At 43.0% G+C, this 20,615-nt stretch overlaps 1 protein-coding gene across 1 annotated transcript in view; it reads left to right on the forward strand.

Moving 5' to 3' along the window:
* The first annotated feature begins 2,063 nt into the window (after positions 1 to 2,063).
* Positions 2,064 to 20,615, forward strand: part of LOC126425256 (collagenase-like) — a 210,483-nt gene continuing 191,931 nt past the window's right edge. The window contains exon 1 of the mRNA XM_050088227.1: positions 2,064 to 2,134. Within this exon, the coding sequence (XP_049944184.1) occupies positions 2,074 to 2,134 (61 nt within the window). The 5' untranslated portion in view covers positions 2,064 to 2,073. The remainder of the gene's footprint in view (positions 2,135 to 20,615) is intronic.

The raw sequence follows: 20,615 nt of genomic DNA on the forward strand, positions 1-20,615 counted from the left end.
GGAACCAATTGTGGTCTACACCTGTAATCCCACATTTCTCAAGTTACATAAGAAGCAGCTCGTGGTCGACCACGTCAAATGCCTTGGACTGATCAAGAAGTATACCAACACCAGGTATAAAATTTGTCGCTCTGTCGCTGTCACTTTTAACTTCAGTTTCCCTAATTCGTTTTTGCACACCCTTTGCAATGCTATCGATTCCTTGGAGTATAATACATACATTTTTTCATTATTTCAAATGTAATTTTCTTATTACTCATGAATTCCAGTTGCTTCTTCGAAATCGTTCCACATTTGTAGTTCATTGTAGTCAGATTTTCTTCTTCGAAAGTATTCGATTTGTCCTTGCTTGGGTTTGCCCTCGAAGCCACTGTATAGCTTTTCTTCATTTTCAGAAACATTCCATTCGCCGTTTTCAGTTCCAGTAGCCTTCTCCATCATACTCTCGTATCTTAATGTCAGCCATGTCCAATTTCATAAAGCACACTTGTTGGGTGGTTGTCTTCATTTTAGTACACAACTGAGCACTGCTTTTTCAAATAACAAACTTCTTTTTACTCAACAACAGTAAACTGCTACCGCGTTAAGAATATTCGTTAACGACAAGGCAAATATAATTTACATCTATCTTTATACAATAAACGCACGGAACCAACTTCCTTATTTCAGTAAACATACGTAGTGTCGATATAAATGTACCACATTACAACTACAGTATCAGAGTTACCGTTTTCGTTTGTCATTATCAAATTGTCAGTACTACAAATGGGTGATAATAGTACATTTTCTCCCATAACAGATTTTTTCTGAAGAGAAATTTCTTCCCCGTGTTTTCCTGCCAAGACTTGATGCTCATCAGTGTTACGAAACATAGAATCACATGCTTCAGTTTCTATGAGCTGAGCTTTGGTGTATCCTACATATTCAACATTTTGCATTAAATTTACTTCCGCATCAGCGCTCGTTATATAAAGTGGAACACACCGTAGGGTTGAGTACATCAGTACTACAGACATTACAGTGAGGCTTAAATCATCGTCTTTATGTACAGTATTACCAACATCAGCGCGTCGTTCACGTTCCATCTGCCGTGTGAAGTCACAGCCCACCAGCACTCTGGCAGCTTTCAAGATGACAACACATGCTTGAGGCACTGGAGGAGTGTGTGTGTTGTAGGGTGTGGGCTGTGTTTAGAGAAAGGTCTGCCTTTTAAGGTTTTTGATTCATCTCATTGTGCTAATTCTTGAGGTCGTGTTCTGCCAAAATGACGTCTATAATTATGTGATACCATTGTCACAGTATTGAATTCTGCATACCAGATTACATACTGCACGTTCTCCTAGTCTATCGTCATTTTGATGCATTCCAAGTCAAATCTAAGACAGAGCTGAATTTAAAATAATTTTGAGACCTACTCGATGTTTTACAACGAAGTATAAGAATGGCGCATAAATTCGTAGCGTTCTTGTTTAGCGTGTTGCTATGGGTTTATGTACTGATAGTCATTTTCCATTTGTGGTTCATTGTTGCTGTTTGAGTTTACATTTTGTCATTTTGTCAGCTGGAGGTACTGAGTGGAGCTCTGGATGCTAGAAAATGGAGTTCCAACTGGGGAAATCGGAACATTCTTCTGTTTGAGTTCAGTAGAGAGTGACAGCAGTGGAGATATCCACAAATATTTTCGCCGTGTACAGGGATTACGCCAATGGACACAGAACGGCAAAGAAAATGGACAGGGCAGACAAGCCTCAAAACAGTACTTTGTATGAAGTGTCATGGGCGTCCAACCATTTAGCGACTAGCGGTATTTTCACTGGGCTGCTTCTCTCTGTAGATGCTTACGACAGTAGCACGTGAGCATTCGACAAGCTTCGCCGTTTTCGAGATACTCGTTCCCAGGCCCTGCCTTATAGTAACCTGCCCTCTGCCTTCGCCCGGGTGCCCCCGCCCTCGTGTTCTGCTCACACACGCCTGTTACGGCACGACGCCGCCAGGTGGCTCGCCTGTCCGTGAGGCTCGCGTTGCCAGGCGGTGGCAGCAGCGGCAGCAGAGCAGGCGGCGACGGCGGCGGCCATGGCCACGCGCTCCCACTGTGCGCTCGCGGCTGCCCTGCTGGTGGCGATGGCGGCGACGAGTGAGTGTCTTCCAGTCAACTGGTTTAACACAATGTTTTTACACATTCTGTCTTCGTTATCAAGCGTTAACCAATGCATCATTTGATTTGCATTCTTTTCTCCTGACTAGTTTATAATGGCCTACTATGATTTCCATCCTTTGTTATTTGCTGTATACAGGTGTGTTCAAAGAGTGTCGGGAACTTTTAATTTCGAGTATTGTATTAGTCCAATTCTCTCGATTTTTCGTTGTTGTGGCGGACAACATGTCAAACTGTGTGTTCACTAATCGCTGTATTGGACGTTTAGTGGGGCGTCAATTGTCACGTAAGTTAGTTGTGTTTGCCTATGAGTAGCGAATACTGATTTGTCTTCAAAATGCGTCAGAGAATTAGCATTATATTTTGCTATCAAAATGGAATAAAATGTAACCAAGTATTATAGAGCACTTGCCTGCTAAAGGCAAAGGTCCCGATTTCGAGTCTCGGTCCGGCGCACAGTTTTAATCTGCCAGGAAGTTTCAAGTTTTATAAACGTTGAATATTGCTTTTGGTCAGTCTCTTATGTGTGAAACAAAGGTTTCGAGAGCTATAAGCGTTTTGGAGATGGGGGTGAAAAATTTCAGGATGACAAACTTCGTGGCCGCCCCACAACATCAACAACCGACGGAAGCGTGGAAAAATCGAAAGACATGATTATTTGGGAACGTTTTGCTCAGTGTTTTCTTCAATTTTAACCGTGTAGGGGCTCTCGAGTTTTTGGCAAAACGTCAAATTCAGTTAGAAGTACTACTACCCACAACATCAGCGCCGTTCTCTAGAAGCAATTCGAAAAAAACTCCAGAATTTGTTGCGAAATAATTCGTGGCTTTTGGACCACAATAATTCACTTGTTCACACTTCATTGCTTGCTCATCAGTTTTTGGCAGAAAACGACATTCTATTGATGCCCAGCCTCTACATTCGCTATATATCGCCCTGTGTGACTTTCTTCTGTTTCTAAATGAAGCGGACTTTAAAACGCCGTCGTTTTACAAGCTTAGATGAGTTTAAAAGTGCATCGCTAAGAGATTTACGTGCTGTCGCAAATATATAGTTCCAGAAATGTTCAGGGAATATGAAATAGCGGTGGCATACGTGTATGCCAAGTAATGAGGACTACTTTGAAGAAAATAACATTAATGTAGACGATTAATAAAAGTATTTCTAGAAAATGAAAATTACCGATACTTTTTGGAAAAACCTCACATACTTAGCAGACATCACACTAGCTCAATGGAAGATAGCGTTAAAATGTTTCAGATGTTCTACAACTATTAAGTAAAGTTAAGTAAAACAACAGGAAAACTAAAACAGATTCAGTAGAGTATGTAGCTGGCTGATAATTTACAGAAAGCGCGAATCAGACCGCAACCCTGATAACACGTCAAAAATGTCACCCTAAAGTTTTGGGGAACGCATCGAATGTTCCCAAAACCCTAAGAGTCGTGTGACTTTCGCTTGCTCGTCAATTAAAGTAGAGAGGCCAATCTGTCTGCAATGAGTTGCCGCCCTTTCATCTGAAAATAGTATTCATTCTAGTAAAAGGTGGCTTACTGTGATCTGTGCACCAAAAGGGCTACACATTGGAGAGTCCACTAGAGCGAGAAGCCAAGCGAGGTGGTAACACGTGAGTAGATGGCACACTGAAATATCTATTTCATGTGCCCTCGTTCCAAGTATCACTTAAGTTGAAAGAGGAAGTTCTGAGAGAGTTGCGTTATCATGTGCTGTCTCTTCGTGCAGGATTCAGAGCAACGAATCCAAGGGTGGCTGAGAGATACTATAGGAAGGGAAGAAAGGGAAGCGTGGATCAGTATATAAAAAATTTTGTGCAGTGTTCACAGTCTACAGAATCGAGTTTTAAACTGAAAGACTACCAAAAGTGTCAAAGTCGTATGAAATGATGGGTGGATGGTTTTTGATGGTTTAGCTGGACTTAACCAGGAAATTTTTTTGTGCTAACAATAAAGATCACTTCTCTCAGCATTCAGAGCTGACACCTATACCAAACCAGGATGCAGTTATAATCTCACAAGCAATGGTCAACAAGTGACTAAATGAGTTACAGGAACCGGAGATGATGATTACTGACCAATGGACGAATTTTAAGTTAGATTAGATGAAGAATAGGCTTCACTTGCAGTAAAGCTGAATGGAGACATAGGATAATCAGGAGAATGCTAAGTTACTGTGTGAACTCACACAACAATGATTGGGACACAAATATTTCTTTTGCCTTGGCTGTGTAAAGTTGAAGCTCCAAAACAGTACAATATTGTCTCTGTTGGCGGTGGTGTATGGAAAAAAAATGCAATCACACTTTGATAAGATTAAGGTGAAAAAGGCAAGGGTGGAGAGTCAGTAGGCGGGTTCACAAGAACAGTGCAAGAAGTCTGGAAGTGGCTCCAGCAGGAGGAAACTGTGAAATGGCTCTGAGCACTATGGGACTTAACTTCTGAGGTCATCAGTCGCCTAGAACTTAGAACTACTTAAACCTAACTAACCTAAGGACATCACACACATCCATGCGCAAGGCAGGATTCGAACCTGCTACCATAGCAGCAGCGGGGTTCCGGACTGTAGTGCCTAGAACCGCTCGGCCACCCCTGCCGGCAGTGTGAAATTCACAGGGATCTTACCGCATTGTAGAATAGGACAGTGGATGATGTTATCCAATCCTTGCATACAGAAGGGGAAGACAAAGAAATTTTGTTAAAGTAATGGTTTCTGTTTGGAGCCCAGTGACATGAGCTCTCTGAAGGGGGAAAGGAGGATGATGATAGTCCCTGTCATCAGGTTTGTGTACACTGAGGTCGAGGATGGGAAGGATCCTAGTTATGGCAGTGTTGTACCTATTTTCCTTGGGCAGAGTGGAAGTGCTGTGGAACCTACGCCTGGAAAGAGGAGTTCTCTTTGTCAGGCAAGAAGATCTGGTGATTACTAGCCATCAATGGACGATGAGTCTAGTTTTTAATGCATAGGAATGACAAAATTAAGTAAGGACGCTGTAGGAGGTGTTTTCTGGTTGTCGACGGAAAGCCAAGAACAGAACTTAGGGAAATTTTGGGGAGTGTGAGCAATAATGAGAACAGATGTAGTAAGCAGTGGAAATTGTATCATGTTGGCTACAGAGAGAGAAGATAAGTAGGATACACGCTGTGGGGAGGGTTTTGAAGACTGTGTTCGGGACAGCGGATGCCAATGATGTAAGAGAACTAAATGGGACGATGGAGGTAGTGCAGGGGGTTGACAGAGGGTAATAATTCAGTGGTGAAGTGTCACACGAAATAGACGGCAATCTTGGAGAGCGAAATATTAAATCGCGTATGCTTTGCAACTCTTTGCAAGCTGAGAAGCGAGATGATGGAGTACACAAAGGCATTGGACGACACTGCGAACCGAGACCTAGGGTCCTTTCAGGCATGAGTAAATATGTTGAATGCAACAGTAACAACGATAAGACTGCTGCAGTAGCGAACAGTGTTTGTGACTTGGGAGTGGAGCTGACTAGCTTTCATGAGGCTATTCATCACATTTTCCACAGACTGTGACGTTCCCTCGTGTTGTCGCCAGAATAGCTTCTGCCTGGGTTGAGGAAAGTGCAGGGAGAACTGACGTCAGAACTGGGGTTGGTATGGGAGCTCAATCGGCAGAGTTTGCCTTTTTATTATCATAGGACGTCGGTAGATCTGAGGGTGGACTAGGCACAGTTGTACGTACTTGTTAATATCCTAGTGACGGGAAGACATGCACAATTTACTTGTTATACCATTCACCCCTGCGCAGTGAAATGGCAAGTGGGGATAAGAGGGGTGCCACTGGCTTTTTAAGAGGGGTACACACATGTGGTTATGACAGAGGAGAAGCTGTAACAGTTGTCAGACCGATAGGAATACAGTGTGTCCAGCTCGAGTGTTTCAAACTGGCGCAGACGCATGTGTGCTGCAGCTATTCACTGGCAGCACAGGAGGACTGTTTGTCCAAAGGATTTTGTGGAACTTAGACGTCCTCCCCAGAAACCAGAACTGCTCTGGATTTATTCTGTATGGTGGTAGTAAGGAATGCTCACTGGAGTGAGGCAGTTGGAACTGAGAGGTAGTGGATTGTTGTTTAACGGCACAGTATGCCACTTAACAGGGCCAAACTTCTGTCTAGCAGCCACAGTGATAGGAGTTACTCACTTGAACAGACACAGCTGTACTAGTGACACGAACCACCTCGAATCTAACCTTCCTGAACCAAACGTCGAAACCAAACTTGATAAATTTCCTGAACCAGGTAAGAGCCACACCAGTTAAGAGCCGTTCTGCAGAATGGTTGATGTACCGTGTTGAACAATACTGGGAAGGCCAACAACGAGTGACTGTGACCTCGAGTGTCACGATGCCTAGTGCCATAGTGGCTCTAACTCTACTTTGGATAGCTTTCATCTGTTTGGTCATCCCACCAGACTCTTGTGACATCCTTCGTACGCTCGGTAAGTACAGAAGCAAGAAACAGATGCCATTCGTCGACAGGGAATTCAGATATTAGATTATTTCACATCTAACGTCAAACTGTAAAAATAATACATAACTTTTCTTTCTGAGGTAGGAGCATCTGGTAACAGTAGATTTGAATGTAGAATTGTACACAGGTACAAAAGATTTATAAATCTGTCACTCTTCAACACAACCTCTATTCATAAAATGTAGAGACCTGTCCCGTATGAAAGTCCATAAATCTTATTCTACTGGCAGACATACAAAAAGGTGTCAGTGCATGAATGTTAGAACTTGAGTAAACCTACCGATGGAGCTGCAGAGAGAGGATACTTACGAGGGTTGTACGAAAAGTAAGGTTCCCAATGAGCTACAGCCTCGAGGGAAGGTGCTAGGCTAAATCCGACAACAGTGCCGTGCGCAGTGGTTCCCCCATTCTGGAGCCCGCCCATCCGCGAGTCCGCGGTTCGATACGTCGCTCAGTATTGGTTTGGCAGCCTTCAGAGATGGAAGTGTTGATGACCGCTCCCGCCAAGTGCGAGGTTCGAGCAGTAATCCGGTTTCTCCACGCAAGAAAGTTACCGCCCGTAGAGATTCATCACAAACTGACTGAGGTTTATGGGGAAGAATGCATGTCCATTCAGCACATCCGCAAATTGGGTGCAGAGCTTCCACTGAGGATCGCACGGAAGTTCACGATGAAGAACGGAGTGGAAGACAGTTGGTTTCGGATGCGATTGTCCAGAAGATCAACAATAAACAGCTCAAAGGTCAGATGGTCACTGCTGTGAACTTATTAACGCATTCCTGAAGCTTCCCACGGCATAAATGAATGAACTTTAACAGACACGTTGGGTTATCGCAAGGTGTGAGTTCGTTGGGTCCCCAAATTGACTGACGGACACAGGGAGCTATGCCTTGACTGTGCTCACAAGTTCCTGCAAAAATGTGAGGGGGGAGGCAACAAGGAGAAGTTGTTGGATTCTATCCTCACAGGAGATGAAATGTGGGTTTTTCATTACATCCCCAGAACAAAACACCCATCTCATCAGCGGCGTCACTCCGGTTCACTGCCACCAAGCAAACTCAAGCAAATGCAGTCAGCAGGAAAGGTTATGGCGACTGTGTTTTGGGATTGGAAGGGGGTACTCCTCATCGATTTCATGCAACCTGGGACGACCATAAACTCAGACAGATATTGGGAATCGTTGACGGGAGGCGAGGCCCTCATGCCACAGTGGCGGGTGTAGGAAACGCAGCTGCAGGCGTATTTGGAAGTACGTTCGACCAAATAACAGCCGATACCGCACAGACCAATCCACTGGTAACACAAGCCCTAAAGACTGAAACTGAAACTGAGCCAGTGAGACTCACTTCACCTGTGTTGGGGAAATCCGTTTTGTCCATTGTCAAGAGGAGGCAAAAGCAAAAGGGTAGGAGTCTACACCAGGTGTACTCAGTGCGTATGCCTATGGGCCTCAGTCAACATGTAGAAGAGCCTAGTCCAGTAGCCATTGACGGAACAGGATGAATGCAGCTGCAGATTGTAGCACACGTTGGCAAAAATGATGCCTCTTGTTTGTGCTCTGGGGTCATACTTTGATCATTCCAGCCACAGGCCGAGAAGACCAGCGATGCACATGTAGTTTCAACGAAGCTTACAATTCGCAGCACTGTCCCTAGAACTGATCATGGTCCCTTGGTTCTGAGTGGACGTACTGAACCTATAGACTTCGAAAGTTCTTTGACAAACTAGGCTGTGACTTCCTTTACCCGCACCACAAGGTTGAGAAATTTAGGGTGCCCCCAAAATGGGTCAGGTGTGCACTACACATTAGAAGCTGTTACCCAGGTACCTGACTGAGTGTGAACTGTACACTAGAGTCTTTTTTGATTTGGCGACTACACCTCAAATCCAGACAACGACAGTTGTAGAAATCCCATAAGTATCAGCGTAAGATAGAAAGAAATCTCTCCCTCAGGTGAGAGAAAGGTGAGAGAATTAAAATACCAGTGGTTAACTCCTAAAGAATTTAGAACAGAGTGCTAGAGCTCAAAGAGATCTTGAACAATAGTGAAGCCCACATAATACTAGGTACAGAAAGTTGGTTGAACCTGAAATTGATAGCAGTGAGGTTTTTGGGGGAAAATTTAAGTGTATACCGAAATGATAGGCTAATTAGAGATATTGCAGTAGACAAACTCAAATCCACCAAGCTAGAAATTGATTTTGTATGTCAGACTGTTTTTGGCAAGACTCAGGAGTGGACACAAAATGATAACTGGATCCTTCTATCGCCCACGAGATTCCTCTCCTGATGTAACCAAAAAATTTAGAGAAAACATGAGTTCACTTGTATGTAAGTTCTCCAACCATATTATAATCATCCATAGAGACTTACTCACCCAACAATCAATTGGGAAAATTACAGTTTCCTTAGTGGTGGGTGTGATAAGACATCCTGTGGAACATTTTTAGATGCCTTCTCTGAAAACTACCTCGAACAGCTGGTTCGGAACCTCATTCGTATAGGATGTAATAGCAAGAAATACGCCTGACCTCTTTGAGGAACATGACGTCGAAGCTGGCATCGGGGATTATGACGTGATTGTGGCAACAATGATTACCAAAGTACAAAGAGCAACCAAAATATGCAGAAAGATGTGTATCTTCAGTGAACTAGATAAAAATATCAGTAATGTCATATCTTAATGAAGAACTTGAAACTTTCAGCACAGGCCAGGAGCATGTAGAGGAGCTATGGCTCAAGTTTAAAAGAATAGTTTCCCATGCACTGGATATATAAGTACCCAGTATAACACTTCATAATGGGAGGGCCCTCCATGATATACATTCACTCTACAAAAACTTCTAGAGACTAGTGCATAATGGGTGTGAAACAAAGCATAGCGTCGCTAGGCAATGAAAACCTCGTAACTCAAATTGGTCAAATTTTACAGGAGAAACAAAAAACTAATTATAGAAATCACATGGGGACCTGATTAGTCAAATGTAGTGGTTTCTGCTACACAATATGGATCCGGTCACTGGTACATAAGACTTTACTATGCATTTCAAATTGTCTGCCGGTTTTTGGAGTTACGAGATTTCCACAGGTATTTGTTTGGTAGTGACGGAGATAAGAGGCATGTAACGAGTGCACAGTTAAGAATTGAAATGAATGAATGTTTAATTTGTTTTAAAAAATATTTACATAAACTTTGCATTATTTGTGCATTTTGAAACATCTGTAAGGATACATTGTTACAGATATAAAGTGAAATGAATAACTTCACATTGATCAAAATATTGGAATCTGGATGTTAATAAATTACAGTGTTTAAAAACATAGAAACAATGTTGCTAGCTTTAATTAAACTTTTATTACTGTACATGCATAAACTTTTCTGCACTGATCTTTAATTGTGAATTGTAGAGAGGGGGCAGTGTAAATGAGCTGGGTATGTTCGACATCCTTTTTGGAAGTGGTTCCCATGTATCACTGAATTGCAATTCATATTCCATTTTTGCAGAGGGATCATACTTGAGACACCGGATATCAGTCACTGTTGGATCCCCAATTTTGGATCCTGGACGAATAGACGAATACACCGAGAGTTAATGGCTCAAATGGCTCTGAGCACTATGGGACTTGGTTACTTTTTAAATCATAGATGGTAAAGTTGTGGACCTTTAGTTTGCTTTTATAGTACAGTGCAGATGCTTTTAGTGTGGGAGAAAGCAGAAGTGCTTGAAGGTCCATAGTAAACACTCTAGCTGGTCGTAATTTATCACTATTTTTCACTTCCCTTGCCTCAGTTTTTCGGGCCATATGCAAAGAGTATTCATTGTCTGAGAGATTGCCTGTCTGGTGGGAACAACAAAGATCGCACTGATCCTTTTTAGGCGAAAATAAGTTAAGATTATTTCCATCGAATACCTCACAGAACTCTTTGTAAGCAGCTGGGATTTCTTCTCTTTTCTTGCAAAATTCTATATGTTCCCTATGTAGTTCTGATTTACTCTGCCAGTTACGTTCCAAGTAGAGTTTTTTTCTTCCTGATGCACTAGATGTCCATGTTCTGACACTCCATTTGCCTAAGCACAAAGTATTCAGAAACATAGTCTTGCAGACAGTTTTTCCCTGTCCTTCTGTAACAAAATTGTAATATAGTGTGTTAGAACGGTGAGATTTATTAGATTCTGAATTATTTCTGCGTCTTTTAACTGGAACGTAGTAGACATGGCTTCTAACAAAAATTTGTATTTCACCCCAAGAAATAGTCTGCCAGAATTGATTAAATATTAGCTGTCTCTGCTCTTCTGTAATATCCTCGCAATTCCTGTTCCGATTTAAGGAAGAATGTTTACAAATACATCGTGGTTTCATTTCCCTCCTACTTCTGCTCATTGTTGGTCTCTTTTTGCCAAACTCATCTTTTTCCTTCTTAAATAATCCTGTCCCTCTATACGTTTTTCTTTCTGCAAACTTTGAAGTGATTGATTGCTTTTCCTTTTACGGCGCTGCTTAGTGGTTTTTTTCTCCCACATCAATTTCGTCATCGTCGTCTTCCGTGCTGTTGTTACTGCTATGGTCATTTTTGTTTTTATCTGGATCATACACATCACTACTGCCACTGGAGATATCATCCTCGCTGCTGCGTTCGAAAAGACTTTCAAACTCAGAAGTGGAATTCGCCTCTATATTGGCTTCTTTTTCCGCATTATCTGTAGTGGAAACAATAATTTCATCAATAATGTTTAAATAATTTGATCACCTCAACTTTCAAACAAGGATCTTACTTGAAGTTACAACAATATAAACTACGGTTTACCTTCATTTTGTAGGTCTACTCTTTCTTTTGGTGCAAGACAAGGAGGAACCGGACTAGAATCTTCTTCCGGTGATTTTATACGATATGACCCCTTGTCGGCTTGTTTCACAAGTTAAAGAGTGAATTTTCTCTTTTTACCTATAGCTGAAAACAAAGTAGTTGCTGTAGAATGTATAGGATTCTGTTAAGTTTTAAAATTAAAACCTCGTATGTACAGAGTGCAGTATGCTTTACGCGCGATGAATAACTCGTGAATTAACATTGTTTTTAACGAGGTCATTATTAATTCTGTAAAGTAAAATACAATATATAAATACGTAGAAATACTAAGACATACCTGTAGCAATAAAGCAGTGTTGGGTTCTGTCAGTCAAAAAGGTTACTATCACATCAAAATAGGTTTAAATCTCGGAGCATGGGTTCGTCCTGCACGTTAACAATGGCGATTACCGGAGATGCGAGGTTTACAGCACAAACTACATATCGCTGGAGATGTGAGTTTTTCGTTATTGCCGGATATAGATGGCGACACCGTACATCTCGAAGAAGGAAGGTTTCAACAGGCTATGTTGCATAATTGTCTACATTTGGTAATGGAGTTACGTGGATTTCATTGTCAGATGGAGTTACGAGGTTTTCATTGCCTAGCGACGATAGAATTATAGATAGGAAGATACAGAATGAATCACGTCCGGTTATGAATAAGTCACTGTATGATGCCTACAGTGATACCATAGCAGAATATTGTCAAACGATCTTTCACAAAACCCAAAGTAATTCTGGTCCTATGTAAAGGCTGTTAGTGGCACCAAAGTTCCTAGCGAATCAGACAGGAACTGAAACTGAGGGTAGCAAAGCAAAAGCTTACATGCTTACATGCTGTTTCCAAATGTTTCTTTACAAAGGAAAACTCAGGAGAATTGCCCCAATTTAATCCTTGTACCACTGAAAAGATGAATGAAATAAGTGTTAGTGTCAGTGGTGTTGAGAAAGAGCAGAAATCATTGAAACCGAACAAAGCCCCAGGGCCTGATAGAATCCCTACCATATTCTGTATCGAATTTGCGGCTGAGTTAGCCCGTCTTCTAACTATAATCCATCTTAGATCAACTGAACGAGAAACCGTGTCCAGTAATTGGAAGAAAGCACAGGTAACACTTATCTGTAAGAAGGATAGAAGAAGTATTCACAAAACTACCGTCCAATATCTTTGGCATCAATTTGTTGTAGAATGTTAGAACATATCCTGAGCTCAAATATAATGAAGCTTTTAAAGAGAATGACCTTATCCATGCCAGCCAGCATGGATTTAGAAAACATCGATCATATGAAACCCAACTCGCACTTTTCTTACATAACAAACTGAAAGCTTTAATCAAGGCAACGAGGTAGATGCAGTATTCCTTGCTTTCCGAAAAGCATTTGACTCAGTGCCACACCTACGCTTATTGTCAAAAGTACGACCATATGGCGTATCAAATGAGATTTGTGACTGGATTGAGGCCTTTTTGGTAGGGAGGAGGCAGCATGTTATCTAGGTTGCACTGTCATCGTCAGATGCACAAGTAAGGTCGGGTGTGCCAGGGAAAGTGTGTTGCGACCCATGCTGTCGATGCTGTATATTAATGACGCTGCAGACAATATTAATAGTAAAGTCTGGCTTTTTGCAGATGATGCAGTTATCTATAATGAGGTTCAGTCTGAAATAAGCTGTATAAATATTAGGTCAGATCTTGAAAAGATTGCAGAGAGGTGCAAAGACTGACAACTTACTTCAAATGTTTATAAATGTAAATCTGAGCACTTTATAAAACGGAAAAACGTAGTATCGTATGACTATAATATCAATGAGCCGCAAGTGGAATCGGTCAACTCATACAAATACATGGGCGTGACACCTGGTAGGCTCAGTTGTGGGTAGAGCGAGTGATAGACCTCTGTTTATTGGTAGAAGACTGGGGAAGTGCAATCAGACTAAAAAGGAATTTGTTACAAATCACTAGTGCGGCACGTTCCAGAATATTGCTCAAGTGTTTGACACCATGCCAAATAGGACTAGCAGGGATATTCAAGGTATACAGAGAAGGGCAGCACGAGTGGTTATAGGTTTGTTTGACCTGTGGGACAGTGTTACAGAGCCGCTGAAGAAACTGAACCTGTAGACTCTTGAAGACTGACAACGACATCCTCCATGTCGCTCATGTGATCGTGAGGACAAGATTGGAATAATTACGGCACCCGCAGAGGCATTCAAACAATCGTTCTTCCCACGCTCCATCCTTGAATTGTATGGAAGAAACGCTAATGTTACAATAGGACGTCCCGTCTGCCACACGCTTCGCGGTGGTTTGTAGAGTATGGATGTAGACGTAGATGTAAATACGTAACATGCTGTGTATACTGGTATTAAGTGAGACCCAAGGAGCCAGGCATTTTCCATGGAGCAGGGTAGTGCAGCGCCACTTCCGTTGTAACGGCAAAATCTGTGAGAAAGTGCGGTGAAATACTGCATTAGATGACGTCATTTGGGCGGAGACAACAACGATGTTCGTTGATAGCGAGGAGGGCTAGGCTCACTCGCTGTAACCTGTCAGCACACTGATAACACATGGCATAGGAAAGAGGATTTCTGCGCGAACGGTGTTTTGGTGGTGACCTGAAGCGGCTCATTTGTTTGACAGGTGCTGTAGATTTTGTACTAGAATCATTCCCAGCCCAGCAGTCTACCAGGAGGAAGGGACTAGTCCACCCAAGGAAGCGACGTGGAGCCGGCAACATTAGCCACAGGTCTAGGACTCCATCGCGGCACCTGCTTCCTGTACAGAATCTGCCTTCTGGACTGCGGGCTTCCCAGCTCAGTCCAACCGCAGCCAGACTCCTGCCCGGTGGAAACGGATCGCATCCCGGGCACAGCAGGGAGCCTGCCTCCTTGCTGCATGGTTTCGCCACCAGCGAGTAGTCACCCATCACAGAGTAGGCCACCTCTGCATGATTCCTGTCCACTTCCAAGTGCTGCTGACGCCGGTGCTGGAGATCGAACAGCAGGGTCAGGTGGCAGGCATCAGCAGAGCAGGGCACGAGCACGTGCTGCAGCCATTTGCTAGCACCTGCCTGGCTAGCTGCTGGCCCTTTTCCTTGGGTCACAGTCGTGGTCATCTCCCAGCATTAGAGCGGTGATGATGTACGAATAAGAAATAAACTGTGGCTTTTTATAGCTGCTTCTTCTGGGCCTTCGTTGGCCCACCACCCATGTTCAGTCATCAGCCACCCCACTTGGCCTGCAGGTGATCAGCACTCATTTGTTGGACTTGGTAATCAAACGAATTATGCTTCTATGTCTGGATCTAACTGCAGAATAATCATAGATTCTCAGTTAAATAAATTCGTTCTGTTGTTTAGAATTTGCGTCGCACTTTGATCTTTGAACTACTTTGTAACAATATGCAATGAACATTATAAATGTTTGCTCTGAGCACTATGTATATACTGACAGCTAAATACATATGTTGTTGTTAGACATGTTAGGAATACGTATCAGTTGCACATCTATGTGATGTTTGGTGACTGTCATCATAACAGGAACTTGTTTGTATGTGTGAGTATATGAGTGTGTGTGTGTGTGTGTGTGTGTGTGTGTGTGTGTGTGTGTGTGTGTGTGTCCGTCTCTGTGTATGAAAGACAGGAAGAAACTAAGAAATTAATGTAGATAGATAGAGTGAGACAGACAGACAGGCACAGAGAGAGAGAGAGAGAGAGAGAGAGAGATAGAGAGAGAGGGAGAATGAGTAGGGAAGCAAGAGATGATGTGCAAGACAAAGAGAGAGTGAGTCAGAGAGTGTAAGAGCATTATATCTATGAACACGATTAGCTTAGTCTTCAACGCAAAATTGTTTCCAAATCTATATCTGGGCTTTAGTGAAAGTGTCGGCTAATGAAGTTCTTTGAAAGCTCCATTAAATTTCAACAGAATGATTTGCGATGTACCATGCAAGCTTGCAAATTATCATACAATGCCGTCAATATTTAAAATCAGTACTTCATTTGTCACTGTTCACAAACTGAAATTTGAAATTTGTTGTTCGCATTTACATCTAATTGGTACGTTATAGTTACAAATCCGCACAAAAATATACATGGGTTAGATAAAAAGTAGTGGCACCATGGTTGTAACTCATACCACCATATTACATGCCCTCAGTATAATGGCCCCCATATCTCGATTGCCTTCTGCTACAGAGATGGAAGGCGCCATACCCAGTCAGTGCATCCTTCTCCGTCGACGTCTTGTAACAACCGCCTATGACACAGACGATGTCTTTTAGTGTGTTGCCGGCCGGAGTGGCCGCGCGACCGCTACGGTCGCAGGTTCGAATCCTGCCTCAGGCATGGATGTGTGTGATGTCCTTAGGTTAGTTAGGTTTAAGTAGTTCTAAGTTCTAGGGGACTGATGACCTCAGCAGTTAAGTCCCATAGTGCTCAGAGCCATTTGAACCATTTTTTTAAATGTGTTGTTGAGTGTACCACGAGGAGATTCCTTCATTTTGGCGAGCAGGTCATGATTGCATGGTCTCATATTGGATGAGTAGGATGGATGTTCAAGTATCTACCACCCCCACATATTCAGGAGCTCTTGGACTGGGGTTCGCCGTCGTGAAGTATGACTGGATGCATTGCCAGAAGGAAACATTATTGTGCACTCCAACCACATGCCACTTCAGTCTTGATTCGAGCACACTCTTCGTGTTTCTTAAATATGGTTAGGGCGCTCACACTGGCCTCCCACACTTTCAGACAGTACACACAGCAACTGACTCAAACACAGCTGTAGACACTCACTGCACGACTTCAACTGACCTCCTACTATCAGCTGCAGAGAGTGAGCACCTCATGTGATGCACATCCTTCACTTTATAGCAGCGTTGTCAGTACATTTTATCCAATCCATGGATACCGCACGAGCCACGGTACACATACACTGATATATGTCAACATAAGCGACTTTCTGTCTGTTCCAGCTGTGTTCCAAGATAGGTAAAAGTAAAGCTGTGTGCCAAACTGGCATTCAAAATTGGAACATTTGCCTTTCGTGGGCATTTACTCTACCGATTGAGTCGTTTTGATCTGCCAGGAAGTTTCAGATCAGCGCAGTCACCTTCCCAGGATGAAATTTGATTCTGGAAACTACCCGCCAGGCTGTGGTTAAGCCACGTCTCCGTAATATTGCAGCGTCGTCGATAGAACCGACTGTGGTCCTTTGGTGCAGAGCCGAGTGAAGGGTCTGAATCAGAGGCTCAGACGGTTCTGTGACCGTGTGGGCTGAAGATTGCTGGACTTGCGCCATCGGGTGGGGGGTTTCCGGGTTCCGCTTAATAGGTCAGGAGTCCACTACACGCAGGAGGCGGCTACACGGGTTGCGGGGGCTGTGTGGAAGGGACTGGGTGTTTTTTTAGGTTAGAGGGCCTCAGGGAACCACAGACGGGGCGTCCGTCTGAAAGTGGGCAGGTAAGACACAGTAAGGTACTTGTAGAAACAATTGGCATTGTATTTGTAAATTGTCGTAGCTGTGTTGGGAAAGAACCAGAGCTCCAAGCCCTAATAGCCCTAAAGCCGGAAATAAGTTCAGCCGAAATTTTTGCAAACGATCTAACAGTGTTCAGAAAGGATAGAACAAATACAGTTGGTGGTGGAGTATTTATTGCTGTCAGAGGTAGTTTGCATTGTAGCGAAATTGAAGCAGATAGTTCGTGTGAAATAGTATGGGTAGAGGTTACACCTGACAATCGGATTAAACTATTAATTGGATCGTTTTACCGACCCCCCCCCCCCCCCCCGACTCCCCCCCCCCCCCCCCCGCCCGACTCAGAAGATATAATTACTGAACAGTTCAAAGAAAACTCGAGTCTCATTCCAAATAAGTACCCCGCTCATACAATTATAGTTGGTGGTGACTTTAATGTACCCTCCATACGCTGGAAAAATTATGTGTTTAAAGCTGGCGACACACATAAAACATCATCTGCAATTGTACTGAATGCTTTCTCAGAAAATAATTTTGAACAATTAGTTCATGAGCACACTCGAAACTTAAATGGTTACGAAAGCATACCTAACCTTTTAGCAACAAATAATCCTGGACAAATAGTGAGTGTTGTGACGAATACAGGGATTAGCGACCACAAGGCAGTTGTGCTAGGCAAAGAGTATCTATTTAAAAAAAGCTGATAAAGATGCTTTTAACGCCTTTTAAAGAGATAGTCTTCACTACTTCCGATCTGATCATGTAAGTTTAGAAAAGTTGTAGAATGTTTTCAAAGAGATAGTATCGACGGCAACTGAGAGTTATATACCACATAAATTAATAGGTGATGGTACTGATCCCCCATGGTACACAAAACGGGTCAGATCGTTGTTGCAGAAGTAACGAAAAAAGAACGCCAAATTTAAAAGAACGCAAAATCCCCAAGATTGGCAAAGTTTTACAGAAGTTCGAAATATGGCGCGTACTTCAATGCGAGATGCTGTTCATAATTTCCACAACGAAATTCTGTCTCGTAATCTGGCAGAAAACCCAAAGAGATTCTGGTGATACGTAGAGCACACCAGTGGCAAGACGCAGTCAACACCTTCACTGCGCAATAACAACGGTGAAGTCACTGATGACAGTGCCACTAAAGCAGAGTTATGACACACGGTTTTCCGAAACTCCTCCACCAAAGAAGACGAAGTAAATATTCCTGAATTCCAATCAAGAACAACTGCCAAGATGAGAAACATAGAAGTAAATATCGTCGGGGTAACGAAGCAACTTAAATCAATTAATAAAGGCAATGCCTCCGGCCCAAATTGTATACCAGTCAGGTTCCTCTCAGAGTATGCAGATAAAATAGCTCCATATTTAGCAATTATATACAACCACTCGCTCACAGAAAGATCCGCACCTAAAGACTGGAAAATTGCTAACGTCACACCAACACCCAAAGTGCTATCGACAGGGGATGTCAAATTGATTCCATCTTTTTAGATTTCCAGATGGCTTCCGACATGCAACGGCCTTGCCGCAGTGGATACACCGGTTCCCGTGAGATAACCGAAGTTAAGCGCTGTCGGTCGTGATCGGTATTTGGATGGGTGACCATCCAGGCCGCCATGCGCCGTTGCCATTTTTCGGGTTGCACTCAGCCTTGTGATGCCAATTGAGGAGCTACTCTACCGAATAGTAGCAGCTTCGGTCAAGAATACCTTCATAACGACCGGGAGAGCGGTGTGCTGACCCCACGCCCCTTCTATCTGCATCCTCCACTCAGGATGACAAGGCGGTCGGATGGTCCCGGTAGGCCACTCGTGGCCTGAAGACGGAGAGAGAAGGCTTCCGACACCGTTCCTCACAAGCGTCTTCTGACCAAACTGCGTGCCTACGGAGTATCTCCTCAGTTGTGCGACTGGATTCGTGATTTCCTGTCAGAAATGTCACAGTTCGTAGTAATAGACGGAAAGTCATCGAGTAAAACAGAAGTAATATCTGGCGTTCCCAAAGGAACTGTTATAGGCCCTTTGTTGTTCCTGATTTATATTAACGACGCAGGTGACAATCTGGGTAGCCGTCTTAGATTGTTTGCAGACGATGCTGTCAAATGATTCAAATGGCTCTGAGCACTATGGGACTTAACATCTGAGGTCATCAGTCCCCTAGAACTTAGAACTACTTAAACCTAACTAACCTAAGGACATCATACTCAGTTATGCCCGAGGCCGGATTCGAACGTGCGACCGTAGCGGTCGCACGGTTCCAGACTGAAGCGCCTAGAACCGCTCGGTCACGACGGCCGGCGATTATACTGTCATTTACCGTCTTGTAAAGTCATCACATGATGAAAACGACTTGCAAAATGATTTAGATAAGATATCTGTATGGTGCGAAAAGTGGCAATTGACCTAGAATAAGGAAAAGCGTGAACTTATTCACATGAGTACTATAAGAAATCAGCTAAATTTTGATTACGCGATAAGTCACACAAATCTGAAGGCTGTAAATTCAACTAAATACTTAGGGATCACAATTACAAATAACGTAAATTGGAACGATCACATAGATAATATTGTGGGTAGAGCAAATCAAAGACTGCGATTCGTTGGCAGAACACTTAGAAGGTGCAACAGGTCTTCTAAAGAGACTGCTTACAACACGCTTGACCGCCCTATTCTGGAGTATTGCTGTGCGGTGTGGGATCCGTATCAGGTAGGACTGACAGATGACATCGGAAAAGTACAAAGAAGGGCAGCTCGTTTTGTATTATCGCGAAATAGGGGAGATAGTGTCACAGACATGATACGTGCATTGGAGTGGCAATCATTAAAACAAAGACGTTTTTCGTTGCGACAGGATCTTCTCATGAAATTTCAATCATCAGTTTTCTCCTCCGATTGCGAAAACATTCTGTTGGCACCCACTTACACAGGGAGAAATGATCATCACGATAAAATAAGAGAAATCAGGGCTCGCACAGAAAAATTTAAGTGCTCGTTTTTCCCGCATGCCGTTCTAGAGTGGAATAGTAGAGAGACAGCTTGAAGGTGGTTTATTGAACCCTCTCCCAGGCACTTTATTATGAATAGCAGAGGAAACACGTAGATGTAGAATATTGTTTCTTCCTCGAACACTAGAGTCGCAAGTTTCCAGGAGACAAGTTCTTTAAGGTCGGAGACGAGGTGGAACCTAAGTTGTAAGGGCGGATCCTGCATCATGGTTAGATACCTCTGCACAGCATATGCCCGCAATAGGCGAAGTTCCCAAGTTTGCAAGGAGTAGCGAAGTTCCCAAGTTTGCAAGGAGTAGCGAAGTTCGGGTTAACTGGTCTTACTTTTCTTTCCTTGAGATTTTACTTAAAGAAAAGTTTTCTTTTCAGTTGTTATTCACGAATACAGAGGAAAACGTATACGATGACTACAGGCGCTTTTATTTTCGCTGCATTTCACGCAGATCGACACTACTTTTGGCTCATTTAACCTCAGTTACTGGGTTAACTGCATCATATGTCAGTGATAAGTAGACCTCTCGCTAAATGAATTAACTACAGGACCATAAATATACAAATTCATGGAACAACATTAGTAATAATACTAAATACACCTTCATGGTGCTATCA

Source organism: Schistocerca serialis, chromosome 10, assembly GCF_023864345.2.
Source record: "Schistocerca serialis cubense isolate TAMUIC-IGC-003099 chromosome 10, iqSchSeri2.2, whole genome shotgun sequence".
Lineage (NCBI taxonomy): Eukaryota > Metazoa > Arthropoda > Insecta > Orthoptera > Acrididae > Schistocerca > Schistocerca serialis.